Source organism: Salmo salar, chromosome ssa15 (assembly GCF_905237065.1).
Source record: "Salmo salar chromosome ssa15, Ssal_v3.1, whole genome shotgun sequence".
Lineage (NCBI taxonomy): Eukaryota > Metazoa > Chordata > Actinopteri > Salmoniformes > Salmonidae > Salmo > Salmo salar.
In genome coordinates, this window is record NC_059456.1 from 68,305,362 (window position 1) to 68,322,633 (window position 17,272).

At 46.4% G+C, this 17,272-nt stretch overlaps 1 protein-coding gene across 3 annotated transcripts in view; it reads right to left on the minus strand.

Moving 5' to 3' along the window:
- The window catches only part of LOC106572303 (helicase ARIP4), a 69,501-nt gene that overhangs the window by 9,857 nt on the left and 42,372 nt on the right, over positions 1–17,272 (minus strand). For all 3 annotated transcript variants that reach the window (XM_045695988.1, XM_045695990.1, XM_045695989.1), the window contains 14 exons: positions 13,780–14,008; positions 12,997–13,133; positions 12,683–12,814; positions 9,343–9,578; positions 8,928–9,110; positions 8,568–8,701; positions 7,112–7,305; positions 6,411–6,753; positions 6,031–6,208; positions 5,660–5,872; positions 5,328–5,446; positions 4,891–5,006; positions 893–992; positions 482–687 (listed from right to left, as the gene is read on the minus strand). In XM_045695988.1, coding sequence (XP_045551944.1) covers positions 482–687; positions 893–992; positions 4,891–5,006; positions 5,328–5,446; positions 5,660–5,872; positions 6,031–6,208; positions 6,411–6,753; positions 7,112–7,305; positions 8,568–8,701; positions 8,928–9,110; positions 9,343–9,578; positions 12,683–12,814; positions 12,997–13,133; positions 13,780–14,008 — 2,520 coding nt within the window. The remainder of the gene's footprint in view (positions 1–481; positions 688–892; positions 993–4,890; positions 5,007–5,327; positions 5,447–5,659; positions 5,873–6,030; positions 6,209–6,410; positions 6,754–7,111; positions 7,306–8,567; positions 8,702–8,927; positions 9,111–9,342; positions 9,579–12,682; positions 12,815–12,996; positions 13,134–13,779; positions 14,009–17,272) is intronic.

A 17,272-nucleotide genomic window follows, 5' to 3' on the forward strand; every position in this document is an offset into this window, starting at 1 on the left:
GGAATCTGCGTGCGACATGAACGTGGCATACAGAAAACCCTGGCCATGTATAAAAATGGAATAAATCTGTTATTTTTCAACAAAAATTCTAAGAGTGTGGGCCTTCTCTGTTTGTGTATACAGCATAGCTGAAATTGGAGGGGAGCGACGTAACGTGTTAAGAAAACAATGATGTCAAAGCACTTTGGCCGTGGTGCACGTGAAGTAGAGTAGGGACGCATGGAGTGCACTTAGCCTGAGAGGAGTCATGACTTCGCAGAGTCCGACAGAGCTCAGAGGACTGCTGTACATCACACACAATGTTTAGTATGCTAGTGAAGCGGACTGGCCGTATGAAGTGCAATTAGCAGGGGAGGCTTGGGGTAAGAGTAGACTGCAGTACTGATAAGAGGTTCACGTAATATTGAGCCTAATAGACTCAGCAGGCCAGTGAGTAGTCTGTATCTATTCCATGCGTTTGTTTGGCTAGCTGGTTACTTACCAGACATGCCCTGCTTGGAGATCTGTCGGTCGTAGATCTTCTTCTCCAGGGTGAAGTCACAGACCAGGCGGTAGATGTGACAGGGTTTCTTCTGGCCGTAACGGTATACTCTACACACAGCCTGGGCGTCGTGACAGGGGTTCCAGGAGGCATCGAACACCACCACGCGGTTAGCCCCAATCAGGTTCACCCCCAGGCAGCCAGCCCTGGGGATGGGGAGAAGCACACGTCACTGACCTGAGGTGTGTTTGTTTCGTGTGTGTGTAAGACTGTGTATGTGTGTGTGTGTGTGAGAGAGTGTGAATGAGGGATTGTGTTTGTAACGAATGTGGTTTCTAGTGTGACTGTACAGAAGCATGATTATAAACAAATGATAATTATTTCTGCCAGTGTGTTCCTGAGGTCTATTACCTGGTGGAAAGCAGAAAGACCAAGGTGGAGGTGTTGGACGGGTCGTTGAACTGGTTGATGAGTCTCTCTCTCTCGGAGGCAGACGTGCTCCCATCCAGTCCTAAAGAAAGGAACCATAGAAAGAGTCATTCCCCGGTCTCCAACACACAGGACCAAGAACAATGGAGAGATACCAAGATAACCAGCAGGTGGCGATAGTCAATGTAAGTCAATAGGAAAAGTGGCAGCATGGGTTGGAGAGGCTGAATAACAGTTTGTATAGCTACAGTAAAATATCTCACTGGATAAATGGAGTCAGAGAGATGTGGTGACAGCAGTGGTTGAGACATTTTAGAAAATGTATTAAAAATAAAATACGGAAATATCACATACATTCAGACCCCTTTACTCAGTATATGATATATATATATGATATATGATAGATATATATAGATATATATATATAGATATATATAGATATATCTTATATCGTAGTCATATAGCAGACGCTCTTATCCAGAGCGACTTACAGTAGTGAATGCATACATTTGTTTTTTTTTTGTACTTTGTTAAAGAACCTTTGGCAGCGATTACAGCCTCCAGTATTCATGGGTAGGACGCTACAAGCTTGGCACCTGTATTTAGTGAGTTTCTCCCATCTTTCTTTGCAGATCCTCTCAAGCTCTGTCAGGTTGGATGGGAAGCGTCACTGCACAGCTATTTTCAGGTCTCTCCAGAGATGTTCGATCGGGTTCAAGTCCGGGTTCTGGCTGGGCCACTCAAGGACATTCAGAGACCTGTCCCGAAGCCACTTCTGCATTGTCTTGGCTGTGTGCTTAGGGTCGTTGGAAGGTGAACCTTCGCCCCAGTCTGAGGTCCTGAGTGCTCTGGAGCAAGTTTTCATCAAGGATCTCTGTACTTTGCTGTTTATCTATCCCTCAATCCTGACTAGTCTCCCAGTCCCTGCCGCTGAAAAACATCACAGCATGATGCTGCCAACACCATGCTTCACCGTAGGGATGGTATTGGCCAGGTGATGAGCGGTGCCCGGTTTCCCCCAGACGTGACGCTTGGCATTCAGGCCAAAGAGTTCAATGTTGGTTTCATCAGACCAGAGAATCTTGTTTGTCATGGTCTTTGAGTACTTTAGGTGCCTTTTGGAAAACTCCAAGCAAGCTGTCATGTGCCTTTTACTGAGGGGTGGCTTCTAATCTGGCCACTCTACCATAAAGGCCTGATTGGTAGAGTGCTGCAGAGATGGTTGTCCTTCTGGAAGATTCTCCCATGTAACCAGAGGAACTCTGGAGCTCTGTCAGAGTGACCATCGGGTTCTTGGTCACCTCCCTGACCAAGGCCCTTCTCCTACGATTGCTCAGTTTGGCCGGGCAGCCAGCTTTAGGAAGAGTCTTGGTGGTTCCAGACTTCTTCCATTTAAGAACGATGGAGGTCACTGTGTTCTTGGGGACCTTCAATGCTGCAGAAATGTTTTGGTACCCTTCCCCAGATCTCTGCCTCTGTCTTGGAGCTCTAGAGACAATTCACTCGACCTCATGGCTTGGTCTTTGATCTGACGTGCACTGTCAACTGTGGGCCCTTATATAGACAGGTGTGTGCCTTTACAAATCATGTCCAAATCAATTGAATTTACCACAGGTGGACTCCAATTAGTGGTGTAAGGGACCGTAGTTACTCCGTGATCCGTACAATCACCCCCCACGGTTCGGCATGCATGTGAACCCAAGGTTTAACTATCATAGTGTGAAATACTGTTTTACTGCCGCTGTTACTTTTTAAAGTAATAATTCCCTAAATCTCGATGCAGAGTTGCAGTGAAAAGATAAAGACAAGACAGATGCGTGTTGTGTTTTACTCTGAAGCCTGAAGGTTGATTTGATTTTTTTTTTTTTTTAAAGCAGTTGCGTGTACTGTTCACGTGAACGGAGCATGTTGAATCAATCCTGGATGCTCGCGTTGTAAAAAGTAAAATAGAAAAAAGTGCGATGACAGCCATGGCTAGCGGAGGAGCTGAAGAACTGGCTTCATTTAAGTCTCATGTATGGGAGCATTTTGGCTTCCCTGTCAAATATGACGACGGAAGATGGGTGGCGGACAACACAATTACGGTGTGTAGGCATTGTGCCACAAGAAAGCCGTAGGATCATGGAAATACATCGGGCGTGGCCACAAATTTAAATCGTCATCACCCTGGTGTGTCAGTGACAGGAGCCAACTCAGCCAAGAGAGAACTTCTCACCGCGGCATTTAAGCAGCCCTTTGTTACAGAATCAGACCGGGCTAAAGCCATCACCTAATCTATTGGGATGTTTATCGCTGCAGACATGAGGCCATACTCTGTTGTGGAAAACAAAGGGTTTAAAAATACGGTGAAAGTGCTTGAGCCACGCTACGAAATCCCCTCGACGAAATCCCCTGGCGCAGCCACTTCAGTATGAAGATCGTGCCAGATCTTTATGAACAGGAAAATATCAAAATTGTCGACGAATTATCCAAGGCATTCTGTGTTGCCCTCACCACAGACGGGTTGACCTTCAGGGCAACGGAAAGCTACGTGACTGTGACTGCTCATTACACCACAGAGGAGTGGGAGATGCGAAGTCTGGTGCTACAGACATGCCCCCTCTGAGAGTCACACAGGCACAAATCTGGCGCAGGTACTGCTAGGAGCAGTAGCAGAGTGGAAGCTAGAGAGGCCCAATAGCAATATCCCAACCACCACAGATAATGCCAAGAACCAAGTAAATGCAGTGATAGAGGCTGGACTGGGGCCACAGATGGCTTGCTTTGCATATGTGATCAATTTAGCATCCCAAAGGGGAATCTCAGTGAACCAGATGGACCGCCTCTTTGGGAGGATCAGGAAGGTGGTTTCTTTGTCCACCGAAGCACAACAGCCGCTCATGTGCTTAAGACCAAACAGGAAATGTTACAGCTACCGACCCACAAGTTCATTCACGATGTCACAACAAGATGGAACTCCACTTATGACACGTTGGAGCGCTATCTTGAGCAGCAGGCAGCTGTATACTCTGTACTAACAGACAAGACATCGTCACCTTGTCTGATGATGACGTGGAAGTGGCAGAGGAGGTCCTCCAGGTGCTCAAACCCCTCAAAACGGTTACAACCCTATTGAGCACTGAAACTGCACCGTGGATGGTGATCCACTGGCATGGTGGAAAAGCAATGAGTGTAAATACCCTCACACTGCCATGATGGTAAGGTGCTACCTGGCTGTGCCTGGCACTTCAGTTCCTAGCGAGAGGGTGTTCTCCACGGCAGGGGACATAGTGACTGTAAAGAGGTCAACCCTCTCCTCAGACAATGTAGAAATCATCATCTTTTTGAAAAATTATTTGACGTTATAAGCTCAGGTCTGCGTTGCTTTCTTTCTTTCTTTTTTTATGATGTGGACACAGGCACATTTTTCATTCACTATTGTTCAAAGGAAGAAGGTATCATGCCTCATATTGCACTTTAATTTAACAATTTAGTATTTTAAGATTTTATTTCAACATTGAAAAGCTCCTTGCTTTAAGTAATAAATGTAAAGCAAAGTTATATTAGTCTCTTTTTTTTGCTGATCCGAATAATGATCCCATCCACGACTCAAAACCGTGATCCGATCCGAACAGTGGGTTTTGTGATCTGTTGCTCCACTAACTCCAATCAGGTTGTATAAACAGCTCATGGATGATCAATGGAAACAGGATGCACCTGAGCTCAATTTTGAGTTTCATAGCAAAGGGTCTTTACTTATGTAAATAAGGTATGTTTTTTCTTAATTTTCAAACATTTCTAAAACCTGTTTTTCGCTTTGTTATTATGGGTTATTGTGTGTAGATTGATGAGGAACATGTCTTTTAAAAAAAATCCATTTTAGAATAAGGCTGTAACGTAACAAAATGTGGAAAAAGTGAAGGGGTCTGAATACTTTACGAATGCACTGTATGTATACACACAAAAAAAATACAGTCATGGGAAGCACAAATAAAACATACTATAGTAGTTGTGGTTACGAAGCCAGTTTTGGTTGTTTCCCTCTCTGGCACTGCCAGCCGGTATGGGCCTCTTGGCCAAGAACTCCTCGATGACCGACAGGGTGGACAAACTCTGGCTGCAGGAGACATAGTGGAGAGGGCGATACGGTGAGGAGGGGTCCTTGGAAATTACAGTCAAACTAGTTAAACCATTTGAGATGAGGTTTGTCCGTCTATATATGCTACTACTTTACATTTACGTCATTTAGCAGACGCTCTTATCTAGAGCGACTTACAGGAGCAATTAGGATCAAGTGCCTTGCTCAAGGTTACAGACGCTAGGCTACCTGCCGCTGGTTAAGAATTCACATGGCAACAGTTGTTTTAAAGCGGCTAAAAGAAGAACTTATCAAAACAGTTAACAAAATAGTAAAACTTGGACTTGTTTTTGTGCCGACCTGAAGACCAAGATCTTGTCTCCCTTCCTGACGCTCTCGTCGATCAGGTGGAACAGCAGGACCATCTTAGCAGAGTTTTCCAAAATCCCTGGCTTATAGTCAGACATGATCTCCTTCGCCTGCAACAGAGAGAGCGCGAGAGAGATAAGTCAGTACAGTCTAATTGTAGTGCACAGGTAATAACCAGTTTTCACTGAAACCTATGACAGTATCCATTCTAAATGAGCAGTCCTCAAATTGTTTTCCAACCGGCATAAATCCACGATGACAACCAACTGCCACTTAAACGGAGTGGAAAACCAAAGGCTTGGCAGTGTTGTGTGGCTGCGTACCCATTCGTAGGTGATGACCTGATTGGCCTTCTCCTGCAGAGCGTTGAGACTCAGCCCGCCGATGCTGTTGGGGTCCTCCGGAGTCTTGCCCTTCTGGTTGGGGGCGGGGCAGCGGGCGTGGCTGTTGGTGATGTCATCCAGGTCCAGGTCCTGCTCATTGGCCAGATTCTCCTTCTGCAGTGCCTCGTACAGCACGTCTGTGTGGTTCCAGATCTGGTGCAGGCAAACGTTACTACAATATTAGGATGACGTTTGAATGAAATGTGGACATGTATACAGAATATGATATACATGTACTTCACAACGGTTTTTAATTCCTGTGCATGCCAAAACAGAGACACACACACACACACACACACACACACACACACCTTGCAGCAGACGCAGAAGGCCTTGAGTGGGTTGAGGCTGAGCCAGCCGCTGTTGCCTGCCTCTCTGAAGCGGTTCATAAACTCTGTGTAAAGGGCCCTCTGCAGGGGCGACAGTCGCACCAGTATCACATGCTCGTCCTTGGAGGGGAGCTGGTCTCTCAACACGTCGTGACCACGCCTGGGAACAAACACAACCCGAGTTAGACCACAAATATCTCTGCCATATACTGTGGATCTCCACATTCATGAACAAACCCAACCAGACTACAACTAGAATCTCTATTGAAAGTGCTTTTTAGTCCAGGAACAGACTACTGTACTAGCATCAGTTCATGTGGGTTCTAACCAGCTGCACCAAGCCAGAGATCTCTCAGTCTCACCTCTGGACAAAGCCCTCCAGCAGGCTATGGAGGACATGACTTCGGTATCTCATCAGTTGGACGTCCTGCGGCGTGCTGTCCACACACTGCCCGTTCAGAATGGGCCTCTCAAACATGTTACTGAACTCCTGCCTGGTACCCAGGAAGTCAGGCCTGACAAAGTCCACCATGCACCAGTACTCTATCAGGTTGTTCTGGAGTGGGTATCCCGTTAGGACCACACGCCGCCGGGTACGGATGTTCTTCAGGGCCTGCGAGGTGCTGGCGTGGCAGTTCTTAATGCGGTGGCCCTCGTCACAGATCACCAGGTCCGGGCCGGGGCGAGACAGGGCCTTCTCTATGCCTACAGGAGGGTAGAGGATGAGAGAGGGGGGATGTCAAGTTAAGAGCCATTTCAGGTACAATGGTAGCCCTGAAGATGTGTATGTAGGAGTACGATCCAAGCAATTACTTTATGTTCAAATTCATCTATGTGACTCATGTTATCTGAGTCACTCATAATGGCAGCTGTGAGTCATGCTAAAGTGACGGAGCTACTGTGTGACTGTTATCGACAGTAACATGGGTTCTAACAAAGGGTGACACATTAGATCGAGCAAAAGCCTTGTGTGCAGATGGCCTTGCTTTGATGAAAGAAAAGCTGCCATAACTTCTGGTCTGAAAAGTTTGAAAGTGCAGACCGTGACCTTTGACCTACTGACCTTTGAGGAGCTCTTGATGCCGGTCCTCTTCGTCCAGGTCGATGACCACCGGTCCTTGGGCCTTCTTGGACTTCTTCCGGCCCGCCACAAAGCTCTTCTTCAGGGACAGCAGGCGATACATCTCATATCCCATCAGGAGCACGCCGCCGTCCCGCGACCAGTCAGAGATCACCTTCGCTCTGGTGGTCGTGGTTCTGAGAAAAGAAGACGATGACAGAACGCACACAGAAAGAGAGCAGAGAGAGAGAGAGCAGAGAGAGAGAGAGCACAGAGAGAGAGAGCACAGAGAGAGAGAGCACAGAGAGAGAGAGCACAGAGAGAGAGAGCACAGAGAGAGAGAGCACAGAGAGAGAGAGCACAGAGAGAGAGAGCACAGAGAGAGAGAGCAGAGAGAGAGAGAGCAGAGAGAGAGAGAGAGCAGAGAGAGAGAGAGCAGAGAGAGAGAGAGCAGAGAGAGAGAGAGCAGAGAGAGAGAGAGCAGAGAGAGAGAGAGCAGAGAGAGAGAGAGCAGAGAGAGAGAGAGCAGAGAGAGAGAGAGGAGAGAGAGAGCAGAGAGAGAGAGAGCAGAGAGAGAGAGAGCAGAGAGAGAGAGAGAGAGCAGAGAGAGAGAGAGCAGAGAGAGAGAGCAGAGAGAGAGAGAGAGCAGAGAGAGAGAGAGAGCAGAGAGCAGAGAGAGAGAGCAGAGAGAGAGAGCAGAGAGAGAGAGCAGAGAGAGAGAGCAGAGAGAGAGAGCAGAGAGAGAGAGCAGAGAGAGAGAGCACAGAGAACAGAGGAAAAGAGAGAGAGCACATCAGTGACAATGTTGGACACATAATAGCACAGCCATTTAGACACATTTAAGTAGACCTGAAGTAGTTACACACTTGGTCGATAGACGAGTCATGTTTGTGCATTTATTTATGAATTCATATTTATTTATGTTTTTTTTTAACAAACATTTCCCTGGTTCCTGTACAGTCGGGATCATTGACTGATAACTCTGCAACACTGTCTGGTTTGTCTGATGAGCGCGGCCAGGCTTACAGTGAGAGAAAAAAATTATAGAGCCAGCAGCCAAAGACTCGGCTTCACTTCACTCACAGAGAGGGAGGGAGCGAGGGAGGGGTCGATAGAGGACAGGATGAGGAACAGCAAGAAAGGGAGAGAGAGGGATTGAGCAGAGGAAGCGATTAGGTCACTGGGTCAACTGCTATGACATGTCTGCAGGAGAGCAGTAATGTGCAAAGCTGTGTGCGATGGAAAGCCACACACTTGATACACAGCAGTGGAAGTACTAGAGCCATATCGTTAGGTAGTTGTGTGATGCAGAACACTTAGCAGAAGCAGAGCAAGAGCTATGCGTGAATCATCTCTAGTCCCGCACATACACAAAACCATGATCAAGCCTAAGAAGGCTTCAGCTTTTGAAGAGGAGGGAGTGGGATATCTCCGTTCCCAGAGAGGACGGGAAACTCACTTGTGCTCGTCGTTCAGGATGTGGACCTTGAAGGTGCGCGGGGAGACCTGGGTGGGGTCCACGTCCACGGGTAGCGCATCAAAGGTCGGGACCCAGAGGTTAAATTCGGCCAGCCAGTTCTGTAGCGTGTTGACCTACATATATAGAGAGAGAAAGAGTGTGAGAGAGAGGAAGAGGAAGAGTAAATTCTCAGTCAAGAGACTACAAGCTACATCCAGTATGTACGCAAGTAGGCATTTCACTGTTAGTCCACCCCCATTGTTTACAAAGCATGTGACATAACATTCGATTAGATTTGGATCACAAAGAGAACACCGAACGCAGAGCGAGAGAGGTAACAGAGTACAGGTAGTCACTCACAGGCACGATGGCGAGCACAGTGTGGGCCTGGGTGTGTCTGAGCACAATGTCTATGAAGGAGATGACCTGCAGGGTCTTGCCCAGACCCATGCTGTGGGCCAGGATACAGCCCAAGCCACCGCTGCTCTCATAGCGCTCCAGAGACTCAACCAGGTTATCATACAGGAAACGGATCCCACCGATCTGACAAGAGAAAAGGGGGGGGAGAGAGAGAGAGACAGAATAATTCAATTGTTGCATTTGTTTGACTGCATTGTATACAATGGTTCGTCTCCGTGGGGTTTCCCCAGAGACAGACAAACTTATTTGAAAGTGCTTTTTAGGCTTCATATGGATCAGGGAAACTGTCCCTATATTAACTGCTAGGCTGCCTGTGTTAACAAGAAAATCCATGTCTGTACTGAGTCAGTTGTACCTGATGAGGTTTGACGACTCGGGCCAGCTGAGGGGAGAGGAACAGGTCTGCCTCCTCGGTTGGGTGGTTCAGGTTGACCAAGACACGCCCCTGGGCGTCCGGTTGGTTCACAGCGTCGTTTGCATGGGCGCCGGTCGCCTCGGGTGCCGCCGACCGGTCCTCCTCCTCCTCCTCATTGGTGGACTCGCTGCTGATCTGCAGGGCTTCGTCCTCGTCGGAGCTCAGCTCGATCACGTCTATGGTTGAGAAAGGAAAAAGAGTGTTTTTGTTAGTATTGTAGATGGAAATGGAGAAACATTTAATATATTTCTACATCAGGGATGGGCAACTTGGCAGCCGGGGTGGGGCCCATTGATCACCAGTTATATTAAAAAATAAATGTCCCTCTTCGCTGTCAGGAGGAGGGCCGCTAAAATGTTTTGCTGGTGAGTCACTGCAGCCCCTCATGATGAGTTCTGTTTTTCTGTGGCCCCCACCCACATCAAAGTTGCCCATACCTGATCCATATAATACCCAGTTTCCATTGCATTGTGCAGGTGCCTTTTGATCAAAACAGTCATTTTGACCATTATGTTACACAATACTTCCTAACATACAAATAAACTAAATATGATATTTTATTCATTTCAATAATAAGTGTTTCAATATCACCATTTCTCCAAAAGATGGCATGTGTTTTCACAAATTCTATGAAATGAATGTAAAAAAAATAATAATTCTGGCATCATATTTGTCTTAGTATCTTTAGGTAAATAAATCTTTCAAAAAGTTCCCACCTGACTTGTCCTCGTCTCAAATAGCCACGTCAAAATCTGTTTGCCCCCCCAAAAAATAAATAATAATAATATCCATATCTTCTAAACGGCTCTCCACGTCATCTATATTAAGTGATAAGTAACGTTTGTTAGACTTCAGATGTGGCATGGAGGAGGGGAAGAGAGGGGAGGGTGATAGAGAGCTTATATAAATCTGGTGAATAGGTGGTTATACAAGTTGGATTATAGGAGGTGGAGGACGGTTTTACATAACCCTGGGCAGAAATGTCACCGCGCTGCCTGGGCTGAGGCTGGCTGGCGCAGGCATTAACCAGGATTAACCAGCTATTTGCTCTATAAATGAACTTCCATTTCTGACATGGTCACCTTATCTGCCTTCCCTCTTACGCAGGACCCAGCAACACCAGACTGGTCTCTGATGAACCCCCTTCCACCACGCTGGCTTTAATTGGGAACGGATCTGTTCGGTGTGGATCTATACCCACAAGCAGACTGGTGTGTGTGTCTGTCATGGCCAGCGGAGGAAAAGCACACGATGCCCACCGGAGATTACGTAGTTCTATACTATAGCGACTCTCCTTCTCTAGCCAGCTAATCCATCTAAGACTGCTCAGAGCCGGTCCCAGTCGATAACTAACCCATACTGCTATTTGGAGCACTATTTTGAGCTAATTTCATGAAGCACTTTCATAAAAAGTACACTCTACAGCGAGACCATTTCCATTACTTGACATACAGTAAGTATCTGACCCACATTTGATCCCATTTACAAAACCTGGGGTTCAAAGGTCATTTCTGTTTATAGGTTATAATGAGTGACATTGAAAGGCTAGAGAAACGGGTCATAACATTACCTAGCATATCAAACATGGAAATCTGTCCGTCTGGCGCAGGAGGACCACAGTCAGTCTCTAGTACAGTCGTGGCCAAAAGTTTTGAGAATGACAAATATTAATTTCCACAAAGTCTGCTGCTTCAGTGTTTTTAGCTATTTTTGTCAGATGTTACTATGGAATACTGAAGTATAATTACAAGCATTTCAAGTGTCAAAGGCTTTTATTGACAATTACATGAAATTGATGCAAAGAGTCAATATTTGCAGTGTTGACCCTTCTTTTTCAAGACCTCTGCAATCTGCCCAGGCATGCTGTCAATTACCTTCTGGGCCACATCCTGACTGATGGCAGCCCATTTTTGCACAATCAATGCTTGGAGTTTGTCAGAATTTGTGGGTTTTTGTTTGTCCACCCACCTCTTGAGGATTGACCACAAGTTCTCAATGGGATTAAGGTCTGGGGAGTTTCCTGGCCATGGACCCAAAATATCGATGTTTTGTTCCCCGAGCCACTTAGTTATCACTTTTGCCTTATGGCAAGGTGCACTATCATGCTGGAAAAGGCATTGTTCGTCACAACTGTTCCTGGATGGTTGGGAGAAGTTGCTCTTGGAGGATGTGTTGGTACCATTCTTTATTCATGGCTGTGTTCTTAGGCAAAATTGTGAGTGAGCCCACTCCCTTGGCTGAGAAGCAACCCCACACATGAATGGTCTCAGGATGCTTTACTGTTGGCATGACACAGGACTGATGGTAGCGCTCACCTTGTCTTCTCCGGACAAGCTTTTTTGCAGATGCCCCAAACAATCGGAAAGGGGATTCAGAGAAAATGACTTTACCCCAGTCCTCAGCAGTCCAATCCCTGTACCTTTTGCAGAATATCAGTCTGTCCCTGATGTTTTTCCTGGAGAGAAGTGGCTTCTTTGCTGCCCTTCTTGACACCAGGCCATCCTCCAAAAGTCTTCGCCTCACTGTGCGTGCAGATGCACTCACACCGGCCTGCTGCCATTCCTGAGCAAGCACTGTACTGGTGGTGCCCCGATCCCGCAGCTCAATCAACTTTAGGAAACGGTCCTGGCGCTTGCTGGACTTTCTTGGGCGCCCTGAAGCCTTCTTCACAACAATTGAACCGCTCTCCTTGAAGTTCTTGATGATCCGATAAATGGTTGATTTAGGGGCAATCTTACTGGCAGCAATATCCTTGCCTGTGAAGTCCTTTTTGTGCAAAGCAATGATGACGGCACGTGTTTCCTTGCAGGTAACCATGGTTGACAGAGGAAGAACAATGATTCCAAGCACTACCCTCCTTTTGAAGCTTCCAGTCTGTTATTCGAACTCAATCAGCATGACAGAGTGATCTCTAGCCTTGTCCTCGTCAACACGAACACCTGTGTTAAGGAGAGAATCACTGACATGATGTCAGCTGATCCTTTTGTGGCAGGGCTAAAATGTTTTTGGGGGATTCAGTTCATTTGCATGGCATAGAGGGACTTTGCAATTAATTGCAATTCATCTGATCACTCTTCATAACATTCTGGAGTATATGCAAATTGCCATCATACAAACTGAGGCAGCAAACTTTGTAAAAATGTATATTTGTGTCATTCTCAAAACTTTTGGCCACGACTGTACATGTGCAATAACATGTCATGCGTGACAGACCCCCGAGTCTTCTCTATTTTAATGAGCGATACTACAAATCGGTGTCTAATAGTGACTGGGGTCTCACCTTCTTTTGGGGCGTGTGCTTCTGTGATCAGAGCCTTGGAGACGTCCTCACTGACATTAGTGCTACTGTAACTGGTGCCCAGGCATATCACATGGTCCCGTTCGGCCACACTAGCAGACATACGCTGATCTCCTGGAGATGACCGAGGCAGATATGCAGTGGTTAGTTACCGGAGTGGGTTAAGTATCAAATCAGTACATTGATATTATGATATATTATATTTCAATACAAATACATTTCTGATTTGACATAAACTTTTCTGATTTCACACTCCAGCTATCAATCACATGTGTGTGTGTGTGTGTGTGTCCTACCTGGAGTGTACTCAGGTAGCAGGGGAACGGGGAAGTGTCCTTCCTTCCCCTGCTGTTCCAGCCTCTGCCGCCTCTCTAGCTCCTCCTGCTGGGCAGCTTTGGTCACCGCCTCCAACTGGTGCTCCCTCAACAGCTTTCTACATCCCAGAGAGAAAGAGAGAGAGAGGGAGAGAGAGAGAGAGCAGTGGAGAGGGAGAGTAGAGATCTCAGAATAGGCCTCAGGCATCCATCTCTGTTATAGGGCCAACAGACTGACTAGAGAGTGCCAGATTGCATGGGGATACAGTACATTACTAATGCTGTATGTGTTTAGTGCAGGGTTTCCCAAACTCGGTCCTCAGGACAAAAAAAGGTAAATAAAAACAAAATGTGGGGGTCCTGAGGACAGAGTTTTGGAAATGCTGGTTTAGAGTGTATTTGTGTGCATGTCTGTTTATCACCGTATGGGTGTTTGTGAGTATATCTGTCTGTGTGTGAGAGAGAGCTTTAATAATGTAATAAACACTAGGGAAATAATCCCACTCATGGCAGCATGGTTGACTTGTTGCCAGACTGAGTAATACAGAGATCTTCTTCATTCACTAGAGAAAACCAACAAGACAGGCTGGAGAACACAGCTTTAGATGCACTACGTGTGCTGTATGGATGATTAAGATCACAAGTTAGGGAATTAATGGTTGAATATCTCTGTTCATTGAATCTTTGAAGTTGGTTAAGGGCCTATATTAGATGTTGCCCTCTATATATGAGAGTTTGGATGTCCTAAGAGGGCAGAGGTCATACCTGATGTTCCTCCTCATGTGTGCGGGTTTGTTGGAGTAGGAGAGGGAGCGCTTTTTGGTTTCCCTCAGAGACCGTGAGGGGGTGTGGCTCTCGGGCCGCGAGGACGGTCGAGAGGGGTGGGACGGCGTCCCCCCCGAGGGTGAGGTAGATGGGGCGGTGCACTGCCATCTCGCAGAGTCCCCTCCCTGCGCTTCATTCTCCGAGCTGAAGGGAGTGCTATGAGGCTGGTCTGTGGAGAGAGACGGAGGGAGGAGATCATGATATGCAAGACGTGAATCAAGGAAAATGTATGTCGATTGAATACCTATAAAGGCATGCTGTATAACAGGCATGGATTTCTCCATCACTGAAGGAGTGGTATAGACTGATTCAAGAACAGTTTTTTTTAAAAAGACCCAGAAGGATTTATATTTAAGATCCATTGAGACAGTAATCCTTTGTGTTTAAGAGGGAGTAACTTGGCCAGAGCTGAATACGACTCTGTCTGGCCCTCCTTCCCTGCAGACAGGAGGCACCCTGGACTAGATCTGAGGTGCTTATGTAAGTGCTCATAAACATGGAGCGCTTATGAAACACTGAGCGCTGGTGCTGGGGTTATGGGCAGGGGGGCTTTTGGTGCTTCATGGGTCTGGACAGACCGGTTTAAATCACCAGCTTTGTCAGTAAAGATACTGCCCACACAAACAGCCCCCCCCCCCCCAGTATGAACCACATACATCTTCACTGTCTCATTGTAGCCAACACTGACAGGCCCAATCCAACTAATACAGCTCAACCCAGCCCCACCTAACCAAGAGTAGAATAGACACTGCAGATACAGTGCCTTCAGAAAGTATTCACACCCCTTGACTTTTTCCACTTTTTTTGTGTGTTACAACCTGAATTTGAGGAGGTAGGAACACCTTGTTGTTTCATTGAGGTTGCATCCAAAACAGTACCCTATACACTGCACCCTGGTCAAAACAGTACCCTATACACTGCACCCTGGTCAAAACAGTACCCTATATACTGCACCCTGGTCAAAACAGTACCCTATATACTGCACCCTGGGAAAATGTAAGGAGTAAAAAGTACATTATTTTCTTTAGGAATGTAGTGAAGTAAAAGTTGTCAAAAATATAAACAGTATAGTAAAGTACAGATACCCCAAAAAACTACTTAAGTAGTACTTTAAAGTATATTTACTTAAGTACTTTAATCCAAATGACATCCAATGGCATCTACTACCATACACTGTTCAAAGGCACTTACATATTTTGTCTTGCCCATTCACCCTCTGAATGGCACACAATACATGTCTCAATTGTCTCAAGCCTTAGAAATCCTTCTTTAACCCGTCTCCTCCCCTTCATCTACACTGATTGAAGTGGATTTAACAGGTGACATCAATAAAGGATCATAGCTTTCGCCTGGATTCACCTGGTCAGTCAATGTCATGGAAAGAGCAGGTGTTCTTAATGTTTTGTACATTCAGTGTAAATAGAGGTTACTGAAAGGTTGGGCACCAAACCCTTCCCATATGAAATAGGTAATTAAACCATTTAGGGATACGCAATGTAATCCAGAAGGTTGTTGAAAGTTTGTATAAGTCTACTTGTTGTATATCTGGGCTTTGTCCCTCCGTTACAGCCCCTGTAAAATTCCAGACGTCAATTCTCTCTCTGGGACGGATCATAGCCTAAAATGACCCTTCTGTAGGAAGCAAACCCTTTGTCAATTGCCAGGCATTTTATCAGTCCTGCTCTACATCACCAGTCACTCCCACCTCCCTGCACTGGGTCAAAGGTTAAAAAAGGGAAGAAAACAGACTGAAACAGGTAATTCAGAAAACAAATGTTTTAAATGCCTTAATGAATATGACCCTGGTGTTAGGGCCAGGGCCAAACCCTTGCAAAAGGTGACTTACAAACAAACAAAAAAATACGTCTCTTTCAAAAATTCATGAAGGTTACAAGACAAGGAGGGGGAGTGGTTAGCATCTTCCAAAATCAAGCATTCACTTGGTAACAGCAGAGAACCCCCTCCTGGATCAAGAGCCTTGCTGTCTAATATTTATTTTGTGCGTGCAGCAAAGGGTGAGTGGCATTTTTGAGTTACTTGTATAACTTTATGAGCTGGTAGGTCTGTCCTGCAAATAGTTTAGGTCAGAGACTGAATAACATGTTAACCCTGCCCTCGTTAGCATTTAGCATCAGATTACAGATGCTAAGTGTGGTTTGAAAATTGTGCCCCTTGTGTTCAGTGCCGGTATTAACGAATATCCCAGGATGGCACAAGGTCGGTACGAAGGTATGACAATCTGGACAATGTGCGTGACCGGTGTACTAAGCATGTTTATGAAACAGCCGGCACTAAGCCTATTAATAGCTAGGTCAGCTTTGATTACAATTAGATTACTATTGCTATAGGAGCCTCTGACCAGGTGAGTTGCCAGTGGACGCACGCACGCACACACGCACGCACACACGCACACACGCACACACGCACACACCTTGAGGAGAACATCAGCACTGTCCAACCAAACAGTGGGGACACGATGTTACAATACACAACCCACTGTTACATAATCAAAAATAAAAGTTCCATTCTCCCAACACAGGACCCAGGAAACCCCCCAAAAAAACTTTCTGAATGGCACTGAACAAGTCATGGCAATACACACACCATCTCCCCTGGTTTCTATGAGCAGGGACGGAGTGGACTAGCTCCATGGCAACGACACTACACACACGTCGAGCCGTGGCAGTGGTCCAATCATAATAGCCAGTGAGTGACACTGTAGCACAACAGACTATTATTGCACAAGGTTGGGGAACATAATACAGGGATATGGGTTAAATCAACCCCCCCCCCCCAAACTCAGCCATCCAACCCCAGTAATCCTATTAGAGGGAGGGGCGGTCTGACAAAGGACTGCTGGGATATCAAATAGTAAAACAGCCATGGAGTGAACCAAGGCAAGGAAATTAACCAGTTCTAAAAGTCAAATGCCGCAGAATAGGCCTCAGGACCCAATACCACCGACCCCCACCACGGTTTCCTTCCTGGGGACCGGGAGGGGGGCAAAGGGCATTCTGAGGGAAACAGTGAACATCGCTCCCCCGCCACCCCTACAATACGCCACTAAGCCGTATGTTTGTTTGCTCGGTGGTGTTATTTTGTGTGGAAAATTCTGCCGTGCCTAGTTGGAGATGAACAATGCAGTGTACCAAAACAGCATCTCTGGTCTCTCTAAACCCACTAGCTAGTAATTCACACTCATTCATAATTCTCCTGCCTGGTTCCATTCCACTAGATTACACAACCACATAAAGCAGTTACAGTACACATGGGAGAGGGGATACGTTAGTCCTCTGACTGAAGAGACTGTGTCTTATCTATAGACATCATTGGACCTGGGGGCAGGGGTCTACTTTGGAGGGAGGAGAAGGGAGGCAGCCGCAATTGGGTTAGTGGGACGGGAGTCATATTGAAGGCATTTGAGGCAAAAAAA